Raw genomic sequence first — 18,950 nt, forward strand, 5'->3', positions numbered from 1 at the left:
CCTAATGAAATGATGTTGAATCATCCGTACAAACGTGGATGTTTATTTGAGAACTTCCGTCAATGAAAAAAAAATACAATACAGCCTATCTAGGCTACTTAAATAAGCCTTTTAAATAATAAATTGTACTGCTAGTATAATAATAGCCTACTTAAACGTTAAGCATTGAAGAACTTCACAAATTGTAACAGGTCCAAGTCACATGCTGTAGGCTAAGGCTGCAACCTTTAAATAATAAACTTTAAAGAACTTTACTAATCAGTAGGCAATACAGCTAAGAAGAACAACTAAAAACAATACTAGCAACAATATCAGATGCTTGGAAAAAAACAGCGTATAGGCTACTAACTATTAAAGGTTTAAGTCCACCTTGGTTTTCTATTCTGATTTTAAATTCTTTGCCAGAAAAACTAACATGTTGACTTTGTCCGGTTTAAGCGAAGACCTCATAGGGGTTACGATGTTTCCAGCAGCACTGAACACGCGTTCAGACGGTGAACTTGTAGCGCAAATGCACAGATATTTTTTTGCAACCGTGGCCAGGAGAGGGTATCTTGCCTCATTGTTCCGCCACCAAGCAAGTGGGTCATCGCTGGTATCGATTGTCTCTTCTTGCAAATAGCGCGTTAACTCCTCACCGGCACGCGCTCTCTTTGGAAGAATTGTGACCTTCGCTTTTCTTTTGCAGAGTAGCTGTGCGAGATTCATTTTCTTTAAAGCAGGTGCTGCGCTGCTTCCTTCCCCTGCATCCAGTGACTCCTCAGTTTGAACGTTTTCTGGTTGATCTTTTGTAACGTGCATTATTTCTTCGACGAGTTCGTCTCTAATATCTTCCTCTTCAAAATGATTCCTGTATCGAGGATCCAACGTAGTTGCTTTTGATAGCATTTTTTGCCCTTCTAAATCTTTGTATTTCTCCTCCAAGACAGTGATCATCTTTGCTTTGAGGTTTTTTGTTAACTCGCTGTCTTCTGGCGAAGGGTCGAGGAGATCGTTGGTCAGCAGTCTCAGCACAGGTCTAACCGATAAACCGATAATCGATAAAATATCGGTAAATTCTGCAACTGGTTTAAGTGCTGCGTTTATCGACTCAAGCACTGCAATGTCCTGCCATGTCAGGTTCAGGTGTTGATGCTTTCGGTCATCCAGCGCTCTTTTAATTGCGTGGGCTTGCTCCAATACTCTCTCTATCATTTTTTGTTTGCTTCCCCATCGTGTGGGACAATCCTGTTGGCATAGCGAACAAGAGAATACAAAATTATTATAGGGTATAAATTGTTCTTAGATGTTATTTCGGTAAAGTTCCCTTACACACAATCGACGCTTTTTAATGACAAAATCCGAATGTTAGCCTAAATTACGTTGGATGTGTGTGTGTGAATGTGACCCCTAAAAAATTAAAAATACGCCCTACCACAATTGTTTTCTATATTTTTTCAGAGGTTTAACTTTACATCAATTATCATAAAACGAATAAAATAAATAGGCCGACAGAAAATACATTTTACTTAATAATTGACGTTAACAAAACCAAAGAAAAAAAATGTGGGACAAGTATTTTTGTGACCATAAAAATTATGTATCATTTACATTTTTTTTTTTTTGCTTGCGTATAAACAGTTAAAAATTTAAAATAAGAACAAAATCGGTGATGGCGCCGTTATATAGGCTATAATATATATATATATATATATATATATATATATATATATATATATCCTAACCTTAATATAACAAGAAATAATAACTATTTAATTATTGCAACTCACCAGTATTAAACTGTGCGTTGGAAGGTTTAAGGCCTCTTGCTCTTCACGAAGTTTCTTCTTTCGTGGCCAGCTGTGCGCGAATGCAGTCACCATATTTCGGCACAACCCCATGGCCCTGGATGTCCTCTCCTTCTCGGCTGACATTGAGTTTGTGACTGCTAGGTTAAGATTGTGGCCGAAACAATTCAGCCATGGCCATTCTAGTTTCCTAACAGCAGCCACGATATTGGCCCCGTTATCTGTCGTGATGCATGCAAGATTTTTTTCATTTAACCCCCACTCTTTGAATGCGCTGCGGAGAGATTCTCCTAAGTTATCTGCCGTATGACTTTCTGGTGTAAACGCAGTCTGCAAGCACCTGCTCTTCAACTCCCAATTTTTATTGATGAAATGTACAGTCAGGCTCATAAAGGGAGTCATATTCACGCTGGACCACATGTCAGTAGTGGCAGAAAAGAAATCAAGGTCGTGTAGTTCTGCAATTATTTTCTCTTTGGTTTCGTTGTATAATTGAGGAATGACAGTGTTTGAAAAGTATTTTTTGCTCGGAAGTTCGTACTGTTTATCAAACGACTGAAGCATTTCTCGGAAAGCAGGTTTCTCTACTGTGCGGAGCGGCGCGTTCTCAACTACCAAAAATGTTGCCACATTTCTAGTTAATGTCTTCCATTTATCGCTTTCTCTCTTGTATTTGGCCATTTTTGAGAAGGCCTCTGCGATACTCTGACTAGCTGGGCGTTTGCGTTCAGACGACATTAGTTTAGTATACGCGGCTGGGTGACATGACCGGAGATGGCTCTGGAGATTCGAGGTGTTTGCCTTTTTAACACTTGTTGTTTTCCCACAAAGCCTACAAATGGCTTTATCTAAATTGCTTGGTTCACCTTTCTCGTTCGGCACGAATCCAAAAAATTCCCAGATCGGCGATGTAACATTTGGTTTTCCAACAAGATCCATAGTTGAACTTCAACTTGAATTTCGATGTAACGGAAATGCGTCTGAACATAAAAAAATATGTGACGTCACACTATCCCCCGGGCATCCTCCACCACCGCGGTGGCGCGGTTGTCATGCCAACCGTCACAGCCCTAACGATTAAATTGAAATATCTAAGAATATATAAAAACAAATAAATTGTTATTCATCTATTGCAGGAAAGCAACTAAAACAAAATATAAACGATTTAAAGGGGTCATGACATGGTTTTTTTTATTTCATTATTATGTTCCCTTAGGTGCAAATATAGTATTACTATAGTTTTTTTTTACAAAAAACTTTTAAAATGTAGTGATTTATGACCTTTTCCCACCCTGTTTCTCATCCTCTGATTCAAACAGTCTGTTTTGGGGGTGTTTCCCCTTTAAGAGTTCAGTGTTAACGCCCACTGCTATGATTGGCTAACGTCAGTGCCTATGCATCAATTATTAACGCCCCCAGCAAGAACATTTGCGGATTCGACGCAACTGTTTAGTAGCGGGTGATGCATGCGAATCGATGGCTCTTGCAATGATAAAACCTTATTATGTTTGAGCCGGAACCAGAGGAAAATGAACGATCACCACAACAACAAAGACTGGATCAGCCCGTGTCCACATGGAAAGTGAAACTATTTTGAATTAATAAAAAAAAATTAACCCGAGACACTTGAAAACGGATTAGCTAACAGTTTAACATTATTTAACTAATTCCAATGAAATGATAGGGTGTACCACGGACAAAAATGCATGCACAGGCCATATTTGAAGATGCAGATAAAGGCAACATTTTTGATTTTCTATCACATGTAGGCCTACTAGAAAGGCGACATATTTTCAAGATTCTCTTATACAAATGTGTTTATATTAGCCATGGTAAAAAGTAAGTTTGCGTCGTCGTTGTTGAGCCCAGAATATTCGGCACGGACTTATCTTTGAGCAACAGTTTTCTGGCAAAGCCAAGCATCATATTGGGATTTTTTCCTCAAAACAGTCATCCTTAAATGTATAGAACAAACGCTTAAACTAACACTGCCGTGACTGGGACGTCCGCAAAAAATAAAGTGCATCCATTTTTTCCCTGACGACTGGATCTTTCAGCGTATTTAAAAAGTAGTTTAAAGTTTTAAATACATTACTTACAGTTTGCGTCGTCGATGTTGAGCCCAGAATAGTCGGCACGGACTTATCTTTGAGCAACAGTTTTCTGGCAAAGCTCAAAACAGTCATACTTCAGATGTATAGAACACACGCTTAAACTAACACTGCCGTGACTGAGACGTCCGCCAAAAATAAAGTGCATCCATTTTTCCCTGACGTCTGGATCTTTCGCAGCGTATTCAAAGATGTTGTTTGTCCACAGCCAGGAACAGCACATCTGCGTTGCATCGTAATTTCCCTGTACACAGACCCACTCGCTGTGTACAGACCCACTCCTGTACTCAGACCCACTCCTGTACACAGACCCACTCGCTGTCCGTCGACTGAACACTTGTGAGGCGCGCGGGCGCGACAATGATACGAAATGAGCGTAGTTGCCCTGCGCTTTAAGCGTAACTGTCTTCTGCTGGAGGCGGTCTATATGCAAACGCTGGTACGTCACTTCGTACCGTGACGTCACTTCTTACCATGGATCCAGAACGAGCTGTATTTAGAGCTTGATTAAATAAATGATTCGTTTATAATGGGGAGGACGTCTTAAGCTATGAAACTTGCAGGACGTTTTAATGGTACAAAGACCTCTTATATACCAAAAGATCAAGGCAAATTTGGTTTCTCATGTCATGACCCCTTTAAAGCCCAGAGTTTCTATTTGTAACATGTTTGAGCGATGTAGCCAATCACAGACATATGTGTTGATTTCTGGAACGCAATGGCCAATCAGAAGCATTTAAGACAGAATCCCCTCACCACTCAAAATGGACTTGTTCAGTGCTGAATTCTGCATGCTGGCAAATCCTCTTGATTATAACAAACAAAGTGTAGATATGATGAAAGACTCATTGTGCAGTCAGCTTCACTGATAATAACAAAGATGTGTGAGACCGTGATGAACTGATGTCGGCTTTTTAGGAATTATTAAGGGAGCGCCCTTTGCGCGCATTCATTCAGTCATGGCAAACCATGCACACAGCCTGCTCGCTTTTATGTTAAATTAACCGTGGTTTGTAAATGTTAATGCTTTAAAAACAAATAATTTATCAGGAGCAGTTATGCTGATGTGTATGGTGGCGACACGTAGGCTAACTTGAAGGTATTTCATGGAGGTACAGAAATATATATATATCTTAAAAATATATAATTATATATTAGATAATGTTCTGGTCACATTATAGGCTAGCCATGAACATTCGTAAAACATTTACTAAATCGACTAAATAATTATTTGGGGTTTGAGCCTCAGTGCAGGTGTTAAACTGAAAATAGCCTGGGCCTACCTTTTAATAATAATAATAATAATAATAAAAACTCAGCAGGTCGCTACCAGCATGTCTAAATGAAAATGATCAAAATAAAAGTAAAAGAAGCAGCTGCTGCTTAGGCTATCGGGTTCTTTGAATAACCATGAAGGAAAAGTAGGTTGTTTACTGATGAGGGCTTTAGCACACTGCGTCTTTGCTCCAGTATGCAAGCAAAGACGTTCTAACCTTTTTGTAGCAAATGTGCATTTCTTTAGAGATGTACTTATATCTGAAGCACTTATATCAGAAGGCCTATACCATTCTGAAGCACTAGAGGTGCTCTGTTCCTTGTCCATGCTGTCTATTTTGAACTTGAAGCTTTATAAAATATAATAGCTAGCTTTCGGCAAACATCCATAACAACCGAGTACAGTGGAAAAGAGACCTCTTTATGAAATCTCTGATCCGTGATCCGTCACTCTTCATAGACACACAGCCAGAGACTGGAGATGAAGGTCTCTGTCTCCTGATACTGAGAAACACACAGATATAATTCTTCCTTTAGTTCTGTCCTTTATTATGAGTCGGTCTGTTGTCTCTAATACTGTATTATATCTCACCTGGGGTCAGAGGTCACTGCTCCATCACTGAATTTAGGAGGCTGATCCAATGATCCGTCACTATTCATAGACCCACAGCCGGAGTCTGAAGATGAAGGTCTCTCACTCTTCCCTGTGTTCTCCATAATGAGAAACTGACTTCAGACCTGCATATGGAAAAAGATAACAAATCATAAATTATATTTAGATTATTCCATTAAAGTACAGTAATAACATACTACACATACAACGGCATTCTAGAGATTTAGAGTACAACTGTGTAGTTGCAGCAGTTTGTGAAGGATCTTCTGATGTCTATAAAGTACTGGTTTACTGTGTGGACGGCGGACAGACAGACAGACAGACAGACAGACAGATAGAGATGGACGGACGGATAGATAGATAATGCAATTATCTAATCAACCAATCACATGGCAGTTGCTTCAATGCATTTATGAGTGTGGTCCTCGTTAAGACAATCTCCTGAACTCCAAACTGAATGTCAGAATGGGAAAGAAAGGTGATTTAAGCAATTTTGAGCGTGGCATGGTTGTTGGTGCCAGGCGGGCCGGGCTGAGTATTTCACAATCTGCTCAGTTACTGGGATTTTCTCACACAACCATTTCTAGGGTTTACAAAGAATGGTGTGAAAAGGGAAAAACATCCAGTATGCGGCAGTCCTGTGGGCGAAAATGCCTTGTTGATGCTAGAGGTCAGAGGAGAATGGGCCGACTGATTCAAGCTGATAGAAGTAGGGATGGCGAAAACTAAAAAATGTCTTGACCGACCACCGAGCCTCATTAGCCGGTTGAAACCGGTTAACCGATTAGTTTAAAACCAGTTTAAAATATATACGCTTTTTAAAATACTAGCCATTTCGAGCCGCGCCTGCAATTTCGCAACTCTGTCGCATCTCTCCGCCGCTCCGCCCTGCCTCCCGCTCACACACACACAGCACCGGCACCACCCTTCCACTCACGTCACTTTTAAATCCCCAACAGCGCGAAACATGAGTCCTGCAAACGCGGCGCCGAGGAGCTTGTATGTAATCGGAGGACAAATGGCTCCTTAGTTTAGAAATGGTTTGGGCACAAGGTGATCGCGTTGAAAATAAAGGCGTTTGTCTAGCGTTAGCGGCTCATTTGAAACATTGCCGCGGCTCATTTAAGAAAATGACAGCTCCGAACCGAAGAGACGCCGCTTTAGTTTGAGGTAGTGCTAACTAGTGGTGTCAACAATAATCGATTCGACGATGCATCGCAATGCGGGATATGCACGATTCAGCATCGATGCGGCAAAGTGCCATAATCGATTATGCCACTGTTTATTTTCTGGCCTTGAGTTGGACAATAAAGTTGTGAAGTTTATTACTTCCGTGGGCATAACAACAACAACAATCAAGACGGCTGAGGCGGAGGGAGATGACCGCGATAGACGGGTAATTAAAAACGCACCCAAAGCTTGGAAAAGCGGACATCTGGGCACATTTCGATTCTACGAAGTTAATGGGAAACTAAACAAGACGAGGCTGAACACAGGAGCGCAGCTTCACGGCTGAGACACGAATAGACTATTATTAACTTAAAGCTTTACTCTTAAACACAAAAGGCACGTCCATTTTAATAAAAAAATGATATTTATTAAACAAACCAGATCAAGAGCAAAAACTAAATAAAGTGCATAACTGAAAAATAAAGCATAGGCTCAAAACTAATACAAACTGCGCGAGTGCGCGCATTGGGCTCCAATAATATGTTCCCGTCTTCTAAAAAAAAAATGCTGCCGATGTCTTTGTTGACATGGTAGAAGAGGACTGACTATGAATTAAACGGTCTCTCAATTAAATAAATAATATTCAGCAAACCTTAGTAGCCTACTTTCTTCAATCTGTCTCTTCTCCGGTGGGTTGGGATAATCCAAAAGAAGTGAAAACAAGGGGGGTGTTCTGAAGACAGACTGTTACCTGTGAAACAGGGGTGCTCTGAAAACACCCCCATTAGCAATTAGTGCTTTCCACCTGATGAAATGAACACGCAAAACGAATGAAATGAACGCGGCAAAAAATCGACCAATCAGAATTTTGGTCAAGCCAGAACGTATCGACCAACAATCGACTAATCGATTGGGAGATTACAGCCCTAGAAAGCAGTGATTTATGTTTTCTTTTTCAGGTTTGAAAATGCCATATACAATACCCTGTACCATTCAATTTTATTTTGTTTAATGACATTTATGTCAAAGATACAGCAGTGATAATGGTAGTGATAATACACACATAGCAGCCAATACAATCTGTTGTTCAATATATGACTGCTTGTATTGCCTCATGACTGATGAAAAATTTGCCTTGTTGTGTGCAGTAGAATTTTGATGCATCGCAATGCATCGTAGAATCGAATTGAATCGAATCGTTACCTGGTGAATCGTAATCGAATCGAATTGTGAGGGCAGTGCCAATGCACACCCCTAGTGCTAACAATAATAAAGAAAGATTAAAGCTGCAAGCAGCATTTATCGGGGTTCAAGCTTTTAAGGCCTTTAAGCACATTAGCATCAAAAGACATTTAGATTTATTTAGCAAGCATTTAACCACTGACATAGATCGAAAATACCATTTACAGCCAATACAGGCAATTTACTATAAGAAATATGGTTTTCAACACTTTTTACCAGTTATGGCGCCACCTATGATCCGATCTCCATGATATTTTGCATGCTTGTTAAAGGAACACTCCGACTTTTTGGGACTTTAGCCTATTCACCTTATCCCCCAGAGTTAGATAAGTCCACACATACCTTTTTCATCTCCGTGCGTGCTATAAGTCTGTTTGACGCACCCACCGCTAGCCTAGCTTAGCACAAAGACTGGATGTAAATGGTTGCAGCTAGCATACTAATAAGTGACAAAATAACGCAAACATTTTCCTATTTACATGTTGTGATTTGTATAGTCACAGAGTGTACAAAAAACAAAGTCACATGAGACACAGACATATTTTAACCGTATAAATACTGGGAACTATATTCTGTGAAGGCGAAGCACTGCTACTTGGGCGGAGTGATAACCGCAGCACCTGAGACATCACGTTGGTTTTGTTGACAGAAGAAACAACGGCGCGTCTCAGGTGCTGCGGTTATCACTCCGCCCAAGTAGCAGTGCTTCGCCTTCAGAGAATATAGTTCCCAGTATTTATACGGTTAAAATATGTCTGTGTCTCATGTGACTTTGTTTTTTGTACACTCTGTGACTATACAAATCACAACATGTAAATAGGAAAATGTTTGCGTTATTTTGTCACTTATTTGGATTAGTATGCTAGCTGCAACCATTTACATCCAGTCTTTGTGCTAAGCTAAGCTAGCGGTGGGTGCGTCAAACAGACTTTTAGCACGCACGGAGATGAAAAAGGTATGTATGGACTTATCTAACTCTGGGGGATACGGTGAATAGGCTAAAGTCCCAAAAAGTCGGAGTGTTCCTTTAAGAATGTTATGACATATGTCCACCATTTTTGCAAAGTTCTGAGTTTTCCTTTAGGATTTAAAAGCTTTTGAGTGTATTTTGCCACGCCCCTTTTCTAATTGACCCGGTTATAGCCATCTAAATGCAAAAGGTAAACTTTTGTAGATAATTATTGATCTAGATTGTCCTAGACTGGTTTGATTCCGATCGGGCGAAAAACCTAGGACTAGTTTGCAAAAGTAGGTTTTAAACAATCGTGAATATTTAATGAACGATTTGATTGACAGTAGCGGTTTTATAGGCAAAGTTGTTCAGTATGAGAAGATCTATCAAATTATATGCATATATTGTGTTGATGTGTGTAACACCACGTGATAACAGAGCCATAAAATTTGTTAGCGCCAACTAGTGGTCGCTTTCTTTCAAAATTCTTACAGACATCTAGGATCACGAGTTGAATATGCCCATTGAGTTTTGTTCCAATAATACGCTTTGATAATATAGTCTAATAGGTGCTCAAATTCATTGGCCGATGGCTGCCATGTTTTTTGAGATACCTCAAAGATATACATGGCTCCTTGGACCAAGACACTGCATACCAATTTTCCAAGTCAAACGGTCAGGTGGTCGTAGCCCTTTTAATGTTTTTTTGATGTTATAGCACCACCTAGTGTTCTAGTGTACATTATTCTCTTCCGGGTCTGTTGTCAATCTGCGTTCACGACTCTGCAGTGACACTGCTGACGTAAGACGTGCTGACGTGTTATCTCGTCCGTGTAGTATTCGGGTTCAAATAAATATGGATGGGCAAAAAAATGCAAGTCTTCCTCTGTGTAGAAATCCTTAGACATGTTTGCGAAGAATGTTTTGTTTACATCGTGCGTCTCCCTCAGACTGTAAACGACGCTCGGGCGCACCAGATAACACGTCAGCAGCGTCTTACGTCAGCAGCGTCACTGCGGAGTCCTGAACGCAGATTGACAACAGACCCGGAAGAGAATACAATGCTGAATAAAGTCGTAGTTTTTGTTATTTTTGGACAAAAATGTATTTTCGATGCTTCAAAAATGTCTAACTAACCCACTGATGTCACATGGACTACTTTGATGATGTCTTTATTACCTTTCTGGACATGGACAGTAGACTGTATATACAGCTTCAATGGAGGGACAGAAAGCTCTCGGACTAAATCTAAAATATCTTAAACTGTGTTCCGAAGATGAACGGAGGTCTTACGGGCTTAGAACGACATGAGGGTGAGTCATTAATGACATTATTTTCATTTTTGGGTGAACTAACCCTTTAAAAAAAGTTAACTGTCTAATGGGACAATGTGTATTTTATAATGGAAGTTATTCAGATGTAAAAGAGTTGCAATCTGGTGTGTAGTGGTCGGCCTATATTCAGCATTTTTTAAATATCGGCATCGGCCAATAAGTTTTTCTGATTTGCCGATGTATTAGAAGCAGGACTTTTATGTTGACGGACGGCGCTGAGAACACCAGTGCCTGAGAAGAGAACGGCAGCGCCTAATCACACAGTGCTCACTCACATTCTCCATCTTCATTAGTGCACGATCTCTGTCACTCATATAATACTTTGTTAGATAGAACTGGTAAACAAAGAAAGTAAATGGTATGCGAAAAAATAAAGCGTTTGCTTTAATATTATTTGTAACAGAAAAGGCAAACAATTAGGTTAAAATACTTAATTTACTGTCTACATTCAGCAAATGCGCATCTACATCATTTAAACAAATATCTAATAAACATTTAATTTCACAAACCTTGCAGATTAAAAAGTTGTTGTTTTTTTTTCTTCGTCGGAAGAAAACAGAGGTTGCGAAGCAAGTTTGGTTGTGAAGGATAACAAATTTTAAGAATCTATTTCATTTTAGGTTTAACTGATGATTATTGAGTTTCCAGCAGTAGATTCCGGCCAGACTTGTAAATGAGTCAAATCATTGAATTCTCTCACCTTTTGTTCTGCAAATTACTTTCAGAGCCATTTGCTCAAGGTACAGCGGTGCCTTTGTCTCTATGATAATGTTAAGGTTTGAGCAATCAAGTCAGGATGATTGGATTAGCAATACAATAGCTGATTGGCTCGGTTTCTCTAGAGCAATCTAGAGAACCTGCCATACCGGTTTTTGCTGGATAAGAAGACTCCTCCCCCTGGGAATGTATATAACTACAATGCAATACTGTATTAGAGTTAGACTGATTTTGGACGAACCCGCAGCCGTGTTCAATAAATAACAACTTCTGAACGCGATCCCAACTGTCTCACTGGTATTTGCTTAGAAGAAGGAAAACTTTACAACAGTTGCATGAACAAAGGGCGTTTTCCACGAGCAGAGCCCCTCCTCTGGCCGCGCGCGCACTCTCACCGTCTTCAAACTGTCTTGCTCTCCCACCCTCACGCATATTACAGGGAACTACACTAACCTTTTCCACTGGTGGCACTTGCGCTACTAACTTTTTCAGTTACTGGCGCAAAACATGATTTGGTCGCACAAATTATTTCTAGTAAGCCGCTCTGGATAATAATGAACAATAATGGAACTGTATTGCATACAGATGTGCTTTGTATTTTACTTTCCATCTTTTAAACCACATGCCGCCTTGTTTTCTTTAACATTGGTTGGGATAGATTTACTGCAATAGAAAATACAGTACACAATAATGTGCTAAATTAATTTCTTTTGGATTTCAACATGCTATGGTTGCCACAGATGGGCAGACTCCTGAACTCTTAAAATAAAATAAATATAATCCATAAAATAATATAATAATAGATTTTCAGCAGCTATTGACCATTCGGTATTAAAGATACAAAAAACAACAACAATGCATGTCCACGTCACAATTAAGTGAAATATAATAAGCCACAAATAAGGCTTTATTATAAGCTATATTGAACTTGATCATCAATTCAGATTCCTCACTTGCTCGGTTTGCTTGACGCCGTAATGCAGTGGGGAGTGCTGCTGCGTCACGGGATATGTACCCGTCTCTACACTTCGCGTGCTTCATACTGTCATTGTGAAGCTTCAATTTACATGAAGCTGCGTTTACATGGACACTTCTAATCGGATTGACGGCTCAATCGGACTAAAAAGATCTTCATGTAAACACCTTAATCGATCGGATTGAGGTCGATCCGAATGCAATTTCGATCGGATTGAAAGGGGTGGTTTATTCCTTGTGTAATGCGATCGAGAGAACATGTCAACACTTGATCGGATTGAAAACCGAAAACTGAAAGGACTGCACGTGCAATGACGTTAAATAGCGTAATGACGTAGGCTATGACGCGCGGAACGAGCTGTTCTTCCTGTTTAATAAAGTGTCATAAATGAGTGTCCCGTCATTCTAAAATTCTCATGTCACTCAGCGCCTGTGAAGTGAAGCAGGACAGCGTCCCACTAATTGTTTTGGATTCTCATCCACAGACGACTGGTTTTGGCCGCGAGGAGGGGCATTTTTACTGCGTGATAAATATAAGCAGCCCGGCAAAACGGTTCAATGCTCATTGTCTCCAAATCATGACCAGAGACGGATTAATATTACGTCTGCTGTTTAAAACAAATAAAGAACAAATAGAGCAGAATGGTTATGCGCGAACAGCGGGAAACGTGTGACAAACGCGCTCATCAACCCGATTACTTTATAAGTCGCGGGGCTGAAGCCAACTTTGTGTTGAATGCTCAGAGCACGTTATAAAACGTATTCTTAAAATACACATTTCTGTTTTAATAAATGCTCAAAGTAAATCATAGCATATTGCCTAAAACATAAGGTAGGTACAAAAATAATCAGTGATACATTTGCGACCCATTAAAAATTAGGGTCGCAATGGCATTTCAAAAGGTCGCATATGCGACCATTTTGGTCGCAGTGTAGTTCCCTGTATTAATCAAAATGTATATTACCATCAAAATCAATTTATAATTGACACGATGGTAATAGGTCGGAAGACCGAAGTTTCACGTGAAGCATTCAGAGATGGTTTTCCCTGAATTACCGCTGGGTGTGAATTGTACTAAAATAATGTTGCCTTATCTTCTCTGAAAAGTGTTCCGCACATTCAGCTGACATAAACTACACTTTAAATAAACCAACAAAACCTATCCAGTGATGAAATGTTTTCTGTGTTGACACAAATCTTGTGCGATGTCCTAACTACCGGGATAATCATTTGCTGTCGCCGCGTCTGGTAGGTGCGCCTTATATTTTCCTGCTTTTTTGTCCTTTGCCAATCACAGACACCTATGAATCAGAGGAAGGTTAAGTTTTAAATAAAAATTTTTAAATGCAATATATTTTTCTCCTGGTACTTATTTTAAATGGGTCATAAAAAACTATAAGTAATTATCGATATCGACCGATATGAAACACTTATATCATGATACAGTTTTCAGCCATATCGCCCCGCCCTAACCTAAAATGTACAAAAAGAAATGTAATCATATATTGGATTTGACTCAAAACACAATGCGATCTATAATTCCTTCCAATAAACCACCTTTACTTTCAATAGTAAAGAGTATGTTCAACAATATGAATTGGAAATGCTAGCAAGATTAATTGATTCAGTTGAACAAAGTTCATGAATCAAACGACTCAGTTGATCAGAGTTTGTGAATCAAACGAATCAGTTTAAAGAGTTGGTCAAACTTCTCTCGATCAGTTCAAGTACAAAAAAACAAAGTCTCTCCATTTCAGAAGCTAAAAAATAAAAAAAATCAACCAATTCCACGAATCAAAGTCCTTTGAGTCCAAAAAAACGGGAAACATCCTACCAGTTGATGGTTTAAAATTACGGTTCAAATGGGAAACGGGTCCAGGAGCACTGGTCAGCTCGCCATTTGTGCACATTTAACAGCATCCACTTGACTAGGCAGACGATTCATCTCCAAAGGATTATGGCACAAAACAGGATAACGTTACACTTGCCGATCACGTTCACATAGGAAAAAAAACAGAGAACAAGAAAACCCAGTCTTGCAAACACAAGGCAAACGTACAATAATTAGTTTCTGATTAAATATTTCTATAACAAATCATATACATGCGCATCTCAAATGACACATTAAACCAACTTTTTGACAGTTGTTTAACACATCGACACTTAAAAATCACTCATTGTCTCAACTCATGATACAATGACTTGTAACCATTACACGTGGTAGCTTTAGCCCACGGCTAACTAACGTTAACGTTAATTCAGCTCGAGCTGTGAGCTACTCAACTCAGCTCATATCAAATCATTTCTGAAAATGACATATCTTTCATATGATAAAAACATTTCACTCACCAAAACGAGATTGCATCACATATTCACTTAAAGAATATTATTGTATATCAACAGTCTAGGATCCTCTTATGTTAAATCTTTTCACTTTTCTCTCTCTGACGACAACACTCCAGGCTGACGCATGCATCCAAAGTTTCCAAGTGCACTCAATCACAGTTCCCGTTAGATTATGATTATCATTTAGTGCAAGGAGATTCTAGAGGAACACTCTGTGCTGCTACAGATCTGTTCTGATTCTCTGATCTGTTCAGGCTGAGAAGCAGCGCCGGCGCGACCTGTGGGCGGGCCTTATGAATATGCCACTACTGTTGGCTCTCAGGGGTGTCAGTCACTGCAGCACAATCCGTGATTGGATGAATCGCGTTTCTTTCTAGAACACTTTAATTAGGGCCCAAGCCCTGAAAGGGCGCAGAGCCCTATTGTTCTTCTAAGGGTTTTTTAGGGCCCAAGCCTTGAAAAGGCGAAGGCCCTATTGTTTTCCTTCGGATTATTAGGGCCCAAGCCTTGAAAAGGCGAAGGCCCTATTGTTTTTCTTCGGATTATTATTTATTATTCTTTATTATTATTATTTTACTACCTTTTGGGCACTTTTGGGTCTCTTAACGTGCTCAAAAACTCTTGAAACTTTGCACAAATGTCAGAACCCGCGGCCATTAGGGCCCGACTGAAGCTGGGACCCGGGCGTGGCAGGGGGGCTCGCCAGCGCCCCCTGGAATGGGATTCAAAAACATGTCCATATCTCAAACACGCTTGCATGTAATAATATGAAACTCGGTACACGTATAGATCTCATCGGGCCGAACAACTTTCGTGCTCTAAGTTTTACGCCAGTCCAACAGGAAGTCGGTTATTATGGGCTGTATGGAAACGCATGTTCTGGCATTTGAAACACTTGTCCTAGAGAATTCATCGGATGACCACGAAACTCGGTGTGCATGAAGTCAAGACATGGAGGATGCTAAATTGCGAGGGGATTTTTGATATCTCAAACGGTTTGGCCGTGGCGAGGAAACGAATTTATGGCGAATATTGGAAACAGGAAGTGTGTTATAACATCCTCATACATTAACTGATCTTGATGAAACTTCAGCAGTGTGTTCGCTGTAAGAGGCCGATCACATGGATGTGACTATTGTGAGTCAAAGTTATAGCGCCACCAACTGGCAGCAGGAAGTGTGTCACTTTCGAAATGCTTTGAAATCACCCTCTTATTTTTACCCGATTTGCTTCAAACTTCATCTGTATAATGTAAACACACGACAGATGTAGACCTGTGAAAGGATTATTGATATCTTTAATACTGTCGCCATGGCAACGCTTTAAACTTTTATATTCTGTTTGGATGCATTTGAGGCTCTTAACATGCTTCAAATTGCATGAAACTCAACATGCATTTGACATTTATTGTGTAATAGACATGTGCGAAGTTTCAGAAACGGGCGTGGTAAGGGGCTCAGTAGCGCCACCTTTAGTCAAAAATGGGGTATTAGTTTTACCTACAGTAACCAAACTCGGTACGTATATTCTTCTCTTCGATCCGGACAACTTTCTAATTTACAGTCATTAGCTCCGACCAACAAGAAGTCAGATATTTTGGTTTGAATGTGAGTTTTGGTATATTTTAGACTCCGAGTTTTTAGCGGTGGTTTATTTTATTCACACCAAACTTTTCAACATGATGAAAATACATTAAAGATGCTAAATTGTGAACGGATATTAAATATCTCAAACGGTTTTGCTATGGCGAGGGATTAAAGTAATGTCCAAAAAAGGAAACACTAAAAGCCTCATATCTTCTAAAAAATTTATTATACACCATTTATTTCTATATAAAAGTATACAAATATCAGAACTAAACCCATTTTGTTCTTTTATTTCAATTTAAGAATTATGTATAAGTTAAAAAACAGCCAGAATGCACTTTTTAAGTCAAAAAATAAGTCATACATAGGGCAATACTGCCCTCTTGTGGTCAAAATCGGGTAGGCCCATTGTATATTGTATCTATATAAATAGTGACTGTTAGAATATTTTCCTACCGGTTAATCGATGTGCAATTAAAGCGGGGGCTTTTAAATCGCTAACTTAAAAGCCAAAGTAAGTACTGGACGTCCAGTAGGAATGAACTAAAACACATTCACTCTGTTCTGCTCGTTCCTCGCCGTGAACGCGTTATTGCCCGTGCAGCCGTGAGCATTTAGTTTAATTTTAAACATAGCGCCATTTCGGGGGTGGGATTGCTTGAATTGCGTGTTCAATAGCCTATTATTCTTAATCTTTTCAGTCAGCTTTTCACCCATGATTAATGAAATTGGACTCCTTGTGCTGATGTTTGCTGCGACTCATTCAGCTCACGATTTATTAAGCGGACACTTTCAGGTTTTAATAGGCTAGTGCCCACTATATTTGAATATCTGTATATTGTAATATCTATACCTAGTCACACCCTACTCTTATTAAATGTATGCTTCATAGTTCATTTTTAATTTCTAAATTTGATCAATAAATTAAATTATTTAGAATAATAAGACACTATAGGACTGTTAGCCTACCCTGTGGCTGATCAAATTAAATATTTTACACTGAAAAATAACAATGCATTAAATAATGTTTTAAGATTGTTTTAAATATAAGTTAATTAACGATCGTTGCAAAGAATGAAAGGCTACTTTTAAACATAACACTAAACCTCCTATAGGTGTCGCCAGGCGACCGTCTTAATGAGCGAGTCATTGATTCATTCGTTCAAACGAGTCGTTCGAACGACTGAGTCATTCATGAATGACACAGATCTTTATGGATTGATCATTGAATCTTTGAGTCAAGCGATTCTTTCAAAATGCGGCATCATTCACTAATGAAAAAACACGACCGTCTTAATGAGCGAGTCATTGATTCATTCGTTCGAATGACTGAATCATTCATGAATGACACAGATCTTTATGGATTGATCATTGAATCTTTGAGTCAAGCGATTCTTTCAAAATGCGGAATCATTCACTAATGAAAAAACACTGTGAGATGCGCGATGGTTCTGCTGTGATCTTTGTTTAACTATTTTCGCTGCTGAAACAGAACAAAAACAGTCAACATTGTTGTGTGTGTGTGTGATTTTGGTTGGGTGACATTTGTATGTTACAGTTTGACAAGAGTTTATAGTTTAACAAAAGCACAATGTTGTGTTTTATTGCAAGTGCACACAAATATAAGGAAACACTTTGCAGTTTGAATGATGTCCTGTATGAACAAAATGACGGAGTATGTTTTTATGTCTCCATTTTTCGATCGATCCTCGTACACACACACACACACACACACACACACACACACACACACACACACACACACACACACACACACACACACACACACACACACACACACACACACACACACACTGCAATCTTGACATCGCAGCCACACACACAGATAGCCCCTCCTGTGTTTGTCTGTGTGGGGAGGGGGGCAGAAAGACTATTAAAAATAGGTATATTGTGCCATCTAGTGTTTTATACTATGTATAAATGTGTTTTTTCTTTTAAACAAGTGTTTTAAAGTACACTAATTTCAATTAATTCAATGCTGCATTTTTATGTATATTTAAACATTATCAAAGACTACTTTCTGTCAAAGTTAGGATGTTATTTTTTTAGTTTCAAAAGTTCTCTGTCTCTGTCGGTCATTCCCCTCCCCTATTCCTGTTTTTCATTGCACGCTTTTAAATGTAAAAAAATCTTTCTGTTTTGATATATTTAAACTTTTTTAAAAATCTAGCAAAAAATGCGCCTTTTTGCACAACCCATTTTTTATTTTTTTATTTTTTCACTGTTCTAATCAGGTCAGGCAAGTCAAATGATCTGTCTTGTCCCTTAAAAAAATTAATATATATATATACCACACTTCATATGAATTTTTGGTCTTGTGTACTTACAATGGCTGCTGATTTCATGTGTCCGTTAAGTCCATGAAACTGTAGGGTGTCTAATTTTCATTTTAGTTTTCAGAACGGTGCTCACGCCCTCGATGCGCACTTTTGCAGAACCCACACTGATGCAAGCTCTAAAGCGGAGATACGTTATTGCCCGTTGTGCACAAGAACCCTAAAGGCACCGGGGTGGCGGTTTTTTATATATATATATATATATATAAATAAATATAGCTGCAAGCAGCGATGGAGGGCCCAAGCCGGTGGCACCTCCACCCTGGTGCCTTTAGTGCAACTATATTTATTATTTTACTACCTTTTGGGCACTTTTGGGGGCCTTAACGTGCTCAAAAACTCTTGAAACTTTGCACACGGGTCAGAACCCGCGGCCATTACAGCCGGACTGAAGCTGGGACCCGGGCGTGGCAGGGGGGCTCGACAGCGCCCCCTGGAACACAGTCCGAAAACTTGGTCCATAAATCAAACACGCTTGCGTGTA

General features: G+C 39.4%; 3 protein-coding genes across 4 annotated transcripts in view; all 3 read right to left on the minus strand.

Annotated features, from left to right (window-relative positions):
• The window catches only part of mslnb (mesothelin b), a gene marked incomplete at its 5' end in the record, with an annotated part of 567,774 nt that overhangs the window by 200,027 nt on the left and 348,797 nt on the right, over positions 1-18,950 (minus strand). The gene's annotated exons all lie outside the window — the stretch shown is intronic.
• Positions 1-18,950, minus strand: part of LOC307001093 (NACHT, LRR and PYD domains-containing protein 1 homolog) — a 119,741-nt gene that overhangs the window by 78,185 nt on the left and 22,606 nt on the right. Inside the window, exons 1-3 of one of the 2 annotated variants that reach the window (XM_079617243.1) lie at positions 14,012-14,166; positions 5,766-5,911; positions 5,591-5,677 (exon numbers count right to left, since the gene is read on the minus strand). In XM_079617243.1, the coding sequence (XP_079473369.1) occupies positions 5,591-5,677; positions 5,766-5,890 (212 nt within the window). In that variant the 5' untranslated portion in view covers positions 5,891-5,911; positions 14,012-14,166. Of the gene's footprint in view, positions 1-5,590; positions 5,678-5,765; positions 5,912-14,011; positions 14,167-18,950 lie in introns of those variants that run through there. The other variant, XM_079617242.1, reaches the window with a different exon arrangement.
• Positions 23-5,485, minus strand: LOC307001101 (E3 SUMO-protein ligase ZBED1-like). Its single transcript, XM_079617258.1, has 2 exons — positions 1,770-5,485; positions 23-1,227 (listed from the first exon to the last, which is right to left on the minus strand). Exons 1-2 carry the CDS (start codon positions 2,724-2,726, stop codon positions 379-381), a joined length of 1,806 nt encoding a protein of 601 aa, XP_079473384.1. The 5' UTR covers positions 2,727-5,485; the 3' UTR covers positions 23-378.

This window comes from Phoxinus phoxinus, assembly GCF_949152265.1.
Source record: "Phoxinus phoxinus genome assembly, chromosome: 6".
NCBI classification, from domain to species: domain Eukaryota; kingdom Metazoa; phylum Chordata; class Actinopteri; order Cypriniformes; family Leuciscidae; genus Phoxinus; species Phoxinus phoxinus.

Coding starts and splice junctions, on each gene's coding strand:
- LOC307001101 (XM_079617258.1), bottom strand. CDS start 2,726: ATGGATCTTGTTGGAAAACCAAATGTTACATCGCCGATCTGGGAATTT. Junction 1,228..1,769: donor CAACGCACAGTTTAATACTG/GTGAGTTGCAAT, acceptor CTATGCCAACAG/GATTGTCCCACACGATGGGG.